Genomic DNA, 9,256 nt, shown 5'->3' with positions numbered 1-9,256 from the left:
ATATTGATTAAACACAAACATGACGCAGTTAAGATATAAAAACACTAAATTTCTACTCTGAATGTGCTATTTTACAGTATCAGATTAAAGAAACATAACTGTTTATATTGGCTGTACATATATAGAGCGTGACTGCAATCAGCGATACCCTTTCAGCGTATCCTAAAACACAACGAAACCAAACTTTCGTCACCGTGACATAAACAGCATTCAAAACAGACTATTGTTATATTATATGAAAGCACTTAGCGTATTTAACTGGCAAAATTTACCATAAATGACAGGCGTACGCGAGCATTGATTATTTCGCCTACCCTACCTACCTATTCAAATCGGCTTGGCCTGTTCCGAACCGGTCCGGAACTGAATTGGATTAGCTCAAAGCCGGTGTGATGTAAATAGCTTTCATAGGTAGCCTAGGGGTCAGGCATTTTAGTCGGTAGTAACTTGGCGAAGATTTTGTACGCATCTTTAGCTTTCTTGGTAATCGCTACAGAAAATACAAATGAACGAACACAAATATATGTGGAATCACGCAGGAACTGCGCTTTTAATTTCGATTTGGTCGGATAGTTCGGTTCAAAAGCAACTTCGAGCTACTCTCAGAAATCAACCTATATGGGATGGTGTTGCGCGATGTATGATGAGGAAGGGATTTCGCGTAAATGGGAAACAATGTCGTACGCGAATAAAAAATATTCTTGTTCGCTACAGAGAAGTAAAGAAAACTGGGAACTTTAATGGCAGTGGCATTGAATCGTTTTACAATGATGTTGATCGTGTGATGACAGCTAGAAACCTGCAGGCATCTACAGGTACTTCTTCTCGTGGTGGGCCATCCACAGGTAATTACATAACTCGGTTTCGGTTGTTAGTTACAGATCACTAATAGAAGTAAATATATACGTATTATTCCTTCTTCAGATCCATTGGGATTGGTGGAGCAAAAATACAGCAATCAACATTCCAAGGAATTTATTAAACAAGAAATGGTGCAAGTGAATATCAAAGCGGAACAAAATTCTCCGCCGACTATTTCAGGTAGTCGTTGCCTTTAAAAGAAATAATTCTTGCAGTATTGCATTAAAAAAATTATTAGACCTGATTATCCTGTTCTGCCCCTCTCCCATTTTTTAGATGACAGCGTACAAGAATTACAAGATTTCTCTCAGGATTCTACCAATCAGCAGCAGTTTTTCCATGCTGTTGATGTAATGCTGGACGATGACCAATCTTCCTCTTCCATACATATGACGTCATCTACAGCGCGTCGTTCGCCTTTGTCACTCCTCCAATCAGGTAATGGGATATAAAGCATTGTTTAATTGAAACATACATACGCGCATGAAAGGATTAGATTAAAAAAATCGGGACTGAATCGAAAAGTACTCATATACCGTATGAACTAAAGGTTAACAATTCGGCTTCGTTTGTCAAAAACGCGTTTTTCCGTGTAGCCCGGTTTCCACTAATGTACAGTAGGGCCCCGCTTTTCGGCGAACCTGCTAATACGGCGCTTTTCAATTGCGTGCATATGCCCCACGCGCTCAACAGCTGAGTCAGAGAAGTGCGTCCGGTGCCATTTTATCGTCGCTGATTCAGTGTTTACAGCTACTACTGATATTCATTTTACTTTCATATCGTTTTTTTAGGCCTAGCGCTATTGTGCACTTACTATATGATAGTGTAAACATCTTATTAGGCTTTGATATGCATTTGGAAAAAGGCAAAGATCCGCTTTTCGGCGGGGGTCTGGTCCCTAACCTGCCATATATGCGGTGGCCTACTGTAATTGTTAACAGAGTTCGGCCATTGGACTGTTATTTCTTTTATGAATTAGACTCTTCCATCTTTCCCCCTTTTTTCCCAAGATAGAATTGAATATGGGGTCCGAGGGGTACAGTGGCTCACCTCTAACCCTTTGCAGAACTATATCTCACCTCCCCAACACACCTTCACGGCTTGGTGCTTAGGTAAAGGTACAATTTCACCTAAACTTTGAGATGAACTACAAAATCGGTCTGGCAGAATAGATAGAAAACTATTTCTGTACAAAATATAAACCATCTAACATAAATCAACATTCCATTCAGATGACACAACAGTAGCCCAAGATAATGAGATACATCTTGTGCAAGATAATGGTCATCCATCTCTACAACGGAGTTCACTACATTCTGGCTCCCACTCCAGGAATGGTGCGAGGTTAACAAATCAGTATTCCCGCCGAAGTACAATGCTCCGACTGGAACGGCTAGTCATGCGTGCAATTCGTGCTCAAAGTGATGCTGTTACAAAGATTTTAAATGTTCAGAGTGAGTTGTTCACACGAATGGTGGAAGCTGACAGAGAGCGACAAGCAAGAATAGAAACTAAGCTGGATCGTTTAATTGAACGACTGGATCAGAGTTTGTCTTCAGTATCAGCACCAACAGCAGCCAATAAATCAGTTGAGATAAACAGAGAACAAGATGCACAAATGAATCAACTTTTAAACAGACTTGACTGGGCTATAACTCCATCTGTACGTCCTACAGCTGTTTCAAGGCAGCTGGAAATAAGCAATAGAATTCAAGAAACAAAACTAGACAGTCTTCTAGACAAACTAGACAGATTATTACCAGCTCTGAATCCACAGGCATTAAAAGGTCAACATACAAGAGAGCAACTGCCAGAGCAGATATAAGTCATACACTACACTAGAATGTTGGTTTTGAGTGGCTTTATTAGGTTTTATCTTTACGGGGTCCGCAGTGGCCACGCGGTCTGAGGTGTGGGGCTTGTGCCGCTTGGTCACTGGGACCGTGGGTTCGAATCCCACTCAAGCCATGGATGTTTGTCCGCATTTTTCTGTGTTGTGCTGTCCTGTGTACAGGTAGAGGCCTTGCGACGGACTGATCCTTCGTCCAAGGAGTCCTACCGAATGTCTATAGATCAAGCCAATGAAAAGTTGGGACCTGCAGTGCTCAGGTACTTGAAGAACGGGTTGTTCCCAGTATCCCCACTATGTTTTATCTTTACTGTATGATTAAAAATATTGCCATAAGATATTAATGAAGATGGTGCACAGATGTGGATTCCCCATTTATATGTATTATGTATAGTACTGTTGGTCCTTTAGCACTGTGGTTTGGATTTACTTCCTCAAAAAGAACATCAAGGAGGAAACAATGTTTTTGTGCTCTGTATGCAGTTCCTCTGCAGCTTGCAGAAACAGTACCACAATCAGATTTCTAAATTTAGCAATTTTTTCTTATCACAATGCAAAACCTCCCGGCAAACTTACAGCTATAAAACTTATTTATTGGCATCTTTTAAATGTCCAACACTGAATATTAACCTTGAATGTTGTTATTCAAGGAATGTATAATACAGCCTATACAAAATGGAACCCACAGAAAGCACAGCCGTTAGGTACTTATATATAACAGTCATCATCTAGATCAGGCATTTGCAGCCTGCAGATATTATTTTGGCCTGTGAACTAGCAATTGTTACTTTAAAAATTGGCTATATCATACAGCGGTACTTCTTAATTTTTAAATAGCTGTTTTGATACTTATTTGAATTGCTACTTTGAAGTTCATGCTCCTGGATCCACACAACTGTTCTGCTGACAAAAAGTCCAAGTTAGTTATTTTCGTGAAGCCCTCACATGTTGGTCGGCCACATTCCCAACACCAAGAAGTTCGGCAGAATTCTCAGGCTGCTGAACAGATATGGTACACCAATAGTTGCTCTTAACTATTTATGTAGCTGACATGTCTCAAAACAGGAGTAAATTCATTCCATTCAATACAGCCAATTTACAGTTATGTGGAAACAAATACTTTTGCCTCAAACACACTTAAACATTTTGGCATGTTTTACTGGTAACCAGTGTTGAAACTTTCATACTACTTTGCTCAGTATCATGTCTGACATCATGCCAATGTTTTGGTATGTAACCTTTTCCACTGGTATGAGAACTCTTTTTTGTACAATACATTAATGAAGAGTGGATGAATGTCACATTTTTCAACAAAGGTGGACTGAAAGCTGATTTTTTGAATTAATAAAAAAGCTACCACACATTTCTTTTGTTTGAACATAATTTCTATCCTCAGGAGTGAAACTTAAAAACATTTTTAAACTTTGCATGAGGGAATTGCAGCTGAATCTTCAAATGGAGCAAATTATGCAATTAAAGTTGCAGTTTTAAAGGAAAAATATATAGAGAGCAATTAACAAATTAAATAAACACTTCTCAAATCATCTGTTACAGAATTTTATAAACTCTACCTCCCTTGAAATAGATTACATTCACCTTTACAGACATGCTCGAAGCCAGTATAGCAACTTGGCTATCATCAGAATAACCAAGATTTTTCTCTTTACCATATCAAGACTGGCTCTGGAGCCCTTCCATCCTATAATATAATGGATACTGGGGTACTTTCCCCAAGGGTAAAGCAACAAGCATGTGAAGCTAACCATATAATGCTGTGGTTAAGAATGCATGGAGATATACCTCCATACCCCATATGTATGCATGGGGTCGTACTTAGTTAAGCACCTGGGACAACTTATGAATTAATATTTATAAACTAATTCAGAGATGCCTCCTTTTACATCAATGTGCACACACGTAACAAGATAAACCACAAGCAATATAAAATTAAGTATCTTAAAACTCTCCTTAATTTCCAACTGTCCTACGAGCTTCGTATTCTGCAGGTGGCCCATGTTCTAAAATGGCTGCACACCTCTGATCTAGAAATTATAACAATTTATGTAGTACAAATATGTATTCAAGTAAGATACAAGCTCCTTGTTCTTCACTGTGTATTATTACCCCTGCATGGATCTTGCAACCTGTAAATAAAAATAATATATTATGATATTAAAAGGAAACACTGTCATATAGTTAAGCAGTGTTATACTACTGATGAAATAAGCAACAGAAACATATAAAATATTTTTCTACTTTGCTAGACTTCTATCTAGAAATCATTGAAACTGAATTTCAGTCAGTTTGTTATGCTACTGTGATGCATATTGGTGAACAGCACTAATAAATGACTCACACCCACAAGAAGTACAACTACTTCAATGACAGATTATTAATGAATGCACTCTAGGAAAGTAAATGCAATCTTGTACTCTTTCTTTCAATGTGAAGGCCAGCATGTTCTTTCCTGCAACACCAGAGCCTGCTTTGAGTCACAATGTGAACTACCTATTTGTTAGAACACCAAGAGCCCATACTTAAACAACCAAATCATGCACACAGCAAGCTAATAAATGCAAGCGCGGGCACACAATAAAAAAACAAACTAGAATTGTATTCTCGTGAACCTACTGACAAAGCAACACTTTTAATGTTGCAAGAGTTAACTATTAATGTGTTTCATGATAACAGGTACTTAAACTTAGTCGGTATACAATGAACTTTTTAAACTCTTAAAATTACATTGCAAGGGCTGGAAAAGATTTACCACTCACAGAGCAGCGAGTATAATTTATGCAATATAAAGCATTAATGTATGTGCGCACACAACACACCCTATCCAACTTAAAACTTTTCACCAAATGTAACAGCAAAAAAGATTAAATATTCCAAGGACCCTCCAACGCAACCAGACACTGAAGATGAAAGTCGTTGATACAGAGAAGAGGCTTAGTATTCTTTCTTGCTCTTAGTTTAGTACCTGTGTATTGTAATATCCTGATCAGACTGAATGGATACGTCTTGTGGGGTGAGGAAGACAAACTGAGAGTTTGTTTGCTGTCAGGAATGCGCCAAAAGTAAATCCATGATCACTCGACGATTCACTTTATCCTGAAATATAAAATAATTAACTAAAAAAGCAACAAAAACCTTAAAACAAGGACTTATAAAATCACCTACGAAATGTCAATGAACTGCATATGCAAGTATAACATTTATACAAAGCCTACATGTGTTCATACGTTCTACTTCCTATAAATCATGTGGCCTATTTATTTGTTCTACGTGATGTCTGGTGATGGCATAGCTTACAGTTCTCATACTGTTTACTCTGAATACCATGCATGGCACAGGTCATATTTGAGGATTATGTCTATGATACCTCAGTCTTTGTGGAAATCACTATATTAAAATTAAAATTAATATATGGTGTATACAGTCAACTATGAATTTGTGACTCATGGATTCAGAGTGAAAACCAAACTAGAGGGGATTTAGTAAAATGATTCTGTCAAAATAAATACATTAACATCATCACACAATTCTGTTGGGCATACACATTTGAAAATATGCAAAATACTAGGCAAGTAAATTGTAAAATATGGTACAAAAATCGATAAGGTGTAACATATACACAAGAAGAATACAAATAGACAGAATGGACGAAGACTGCAGACCAGATATAGCATGGAATTGAAACAAACAAGGCAGAGTTAAGAGGGAACCAGGGATATGCTGGGAAGGTGATAAAGGCATTAAGATAATTAATCCATGAAGATAAGAAAGTATAAATGAATGAGAAACTGAAAGCCACAAACAATCATTCAAGGCAGAATTGGCACAATGCTTGTATGAAGTACCACAAACTAATTTCTAGGTAACAGGAAACAAGAAGAACAGGATTTGCCGAGTCCTATTTCTCACTGTATTGTACTCTTTGCTGCTCTTACCATAAAGACATCAAATTCATCCAAGAAATAGAAAGGTGTTTCAATAGCATCCCAAAGGGCCATGATGAAAGAAACTGTGGAGTATGAACGTTCTCCTCCAGACAGGGACATGGTGTCTGCTACTGAACTGCAACTCATATAAATATATTCACACATGTGCATGCATGAGTGCACACACACACCACTTACAGAAAACTCACATTTGAGGTGCATCCACTAAAACTAAATTCATCACTGTAATCATCTCTTCGGAATTTCTTCAAGATGCTTTGTGCATTGTCTGATTCTCGAATTCTCTTCTCTGGACGGTAAGAGTTCTCAGATTGTGTCTTTTGTTCAAGTAAAGCTCCATTCACATTCATTTTTAAAAATGACCTACATTAAAAAACAAACATGTAAACATCAGAATCAGTAACATGTGAGAACTACATCTTTACTTCTTAGATAATTTCATAAAAATGTAACAAACTTAATTTCACAGTCTTCCTTGAGCAGTTGAGAGTCCATTGACATGTTCTACATCCTTTGGTTGAGTCCTAAGAAGGATCTATGGAATGTAAATAAACTCTACTCTACTTTACTGACTTTTTCAACACAACTTACATGCATAATATCTGTCTTACATAAACCGTACTTCTTGAATGAATTATCCTAGAAATAAGATATAATTTTCTTTCTGCTCCCTTATATCCAAACTAAGTAACCACATCTAAACAATTAATCATAAAACACACATAACATGTAGCTTAAACTCAAATTTTAAATATTTCAGTATTATGAGAAGGAATGGATTACTGAGTTATATCACCGAAGGCCAGGTTGAAGGAAAGAGAGGACTAGGAAGAAGATTGATACAGCTAACCGACGACCTTAAACAAGGAAAGAAGATGACGTTCCAGGAATTAAAGCGAGAATAGGAACAACTGGAGAGCCCTGTTTGGGCAGAGCAATGGACCTGTCGTAAGACAGAACACTTAATAAAAATAATAACTGCACACTGCATCACCAACATGGTCATCACATAACTACTCCTTTACACAGGCCCACCTGACTCAATTCTCATTCAGCTAGACACTAGATATATGTAATTTTTAATAGGTTTTATTTCGTAAGGAATTCATACTTGCAACAGTTTCAAGAATATACAAATATGCATTTTCCACATTTACTTCTAGTCAATCAACAAAATATTTTATATGATAACCATAAACACTGTTAAAATATGTTAACTTGGTAGAAAGAACGTCATCACAAACATATCTGGATATGTGAAGGCCAGAGTGAGCGAGCAATTTCGCATGATACAGGTCAAATGCCATTTTAGATCAATGAAATCTAAAATCCTACAATGAGCTGGGTTTATGGCTTGAAATAGAAATATATGGAATTCACACTGAATTTCTGTGAAGAAAACACTTGGTAAACATGTATGCAACAACCCAGAGGACAGTCATCTTCAACAAGTATTGTATTTATGCTATGACATACATACTTGGGTTAGGCCTATAAACGATCTACAGAATTCAAATAAATTCAATACTATTCTACAAAATTGGATGAAGTAAATGTGCAATAGAGTTTTTTTAAGATGTGAAAAATTACTTATGACACATATTCCAAGGAGAATAAAAGCAGTAATTGTTTTGCACGGTTTTTAAAGTATGTGTAAAAATTATACTAATATTAAAAAAAATTATGATTTCATACTGCCGTCTCACCTCTATACATATAACAGGAAAATATTATAACAAATCTACAATAAAGCAATCTAACCTGGATAATAATAACAGACAACCACCCTAACTGTACAAGCGTCCTACTCATCCGTTGCTTGTGAGGCAAAGTGAAAGTGGGTTCTGCGCATGCGCTGGTGATGTATTCCTTACCTAAGAACATTGTGCCATGTACCGTAAAAGTCAATCTCAGGAGAGGCAACTGTTCACTGGTTCAGAAATTGAAGTACTTCTTCTTAATATATTGAAAAAGCGTAGGATATATATATAATGGAAAATACAATATAATGTACTTTTTCACTGCCTCCCTTGTATCATATTCAGAAGTGGTAGGAGGTTGGCAGACTTAATCATCCATAAAAAAATGGCCACTCATGAGAATTAAATACTATTTAAGATATTTCCATCTGAAGCATTTACGAATCCTTGCCCTGGCAATGACTGTATTCTCATCTCTCCTATTCTAATATATTTAAAGCTATGATAAAAATTACTTAGAAGTTATAACTTGTACTTGAAACACTTGATGTCAGGTTGTACACAGTCGTGTGCATCACTTTTATTACAGCAAGATAATGAGGCAAACTCAGCCACAGTACTGACCAATAACATTCATTCCTATAAAATTACAACTAGAAAAATAGGTAGGGAGAAACACTCAGCAATGTCTAAATCCGGCAATAGAAATATATGGATGATATAAATATTTGTTATTCCATGTTGGTATTCTGGGTTGTAATGCAGCATGGACTTAGGTCCTGAACATAGAGGCAGTATATTCCTTTGTTGGTATCTACTTACATAAGACCACATGGTATTTAAACTCAGAATGACATCTTAACTGCCGTGAGAACCTTATATTT

The 9,256-nt window shown here is 36.9% G+C and overlaps 2 protein-coding genes across 5 annotated transcripts; one reads left to right on the top strand and one right to left on the bottom strand.

The window, feature by feature from the left end:
* Positions 1-56: 56 nt before the first annotated feature.
* LOC110837226 (uncharacterized) lies at positions 57-4,816 on the top strand. Its single transcript, XM_022079125.2, has 4 exons — positions 57-845; positions 925-1,041; positions 1,138-1,299; positions 2,094-4,816. The coding sequence occupies exons 1-4, from the start codon at positions 506-508 to the stop codon at positions 2,684-2,686; spliced, it is 1,212 nt and encodes a 403-aa protein (XP_021934817.1). The 5' UTR covers positions 57-505; the 3' UTR covers positions 2,687-4,816.
* LOC147874178 (structural maintenance of chromosomes protein 6-like) lies at positions 4,252-9,143 on the bottom strand. Of its 4 annotated transcripts, XM_087346292.1 has the most exons (4): positions 6,861-9,143; positions 6,661-6,787; positions 5,691-5,821; positions 4,252-4,854 (listed from the first exon to the last, which is right to left on the bottom strand). In XM_087346292.1, the coding sequence occupies exons 1-3, from the start codon at positions 6,902-6,904 to the stop codon at positions 5,771-5,773; spliced, it is 222 nt and encodes a 73-aa protein (XP_087202418.1). In that variant the 5' UTR covers positions 6,905-9,143; the 3' UTR covers positions 4,252-4,854; positions 5,691-5,770. The 4 variants fall into 4 exon arrangements, with proteins under 4 accessions (XP_087202418.1, XP_087202421.1, XP_087202419.1 ...); XM_087346295.1 differs by lacking the exon at positions 6,661-6,787 and having other exon boundaries at positions 6,850-9,143; XM_087346293.1 differs by lacking the exon at positions 6,661-6,787.
* Between the last annotated feature and the right edge of the window lie 113 nt (positions 9,144-9,256).

Source organism: Zootermopsis nevadensis, unplaced genomic scaffold (genome assembly GCF_977971745.1).
Source record: "Zootermopsis nevadensis isolate Lab colony 2312 unplaced genomic scaffold, Znev_1.0 Znev_ptg000010l, whole genome shotgun sequence".
Classification (NCBI taxonomy): domain Eukaryota; kingdom Metazoa; phylum Arthropoda; class Insecta; order Blattodea; family Termopsidae; genus Zootermopsis; species Zootermopsis nevadensis.
The sequence above is the reverse complement of the archived record's forward strand: the minus strand, read 5'-3'. Positions and strand labels throughout refer to the sequence as shown.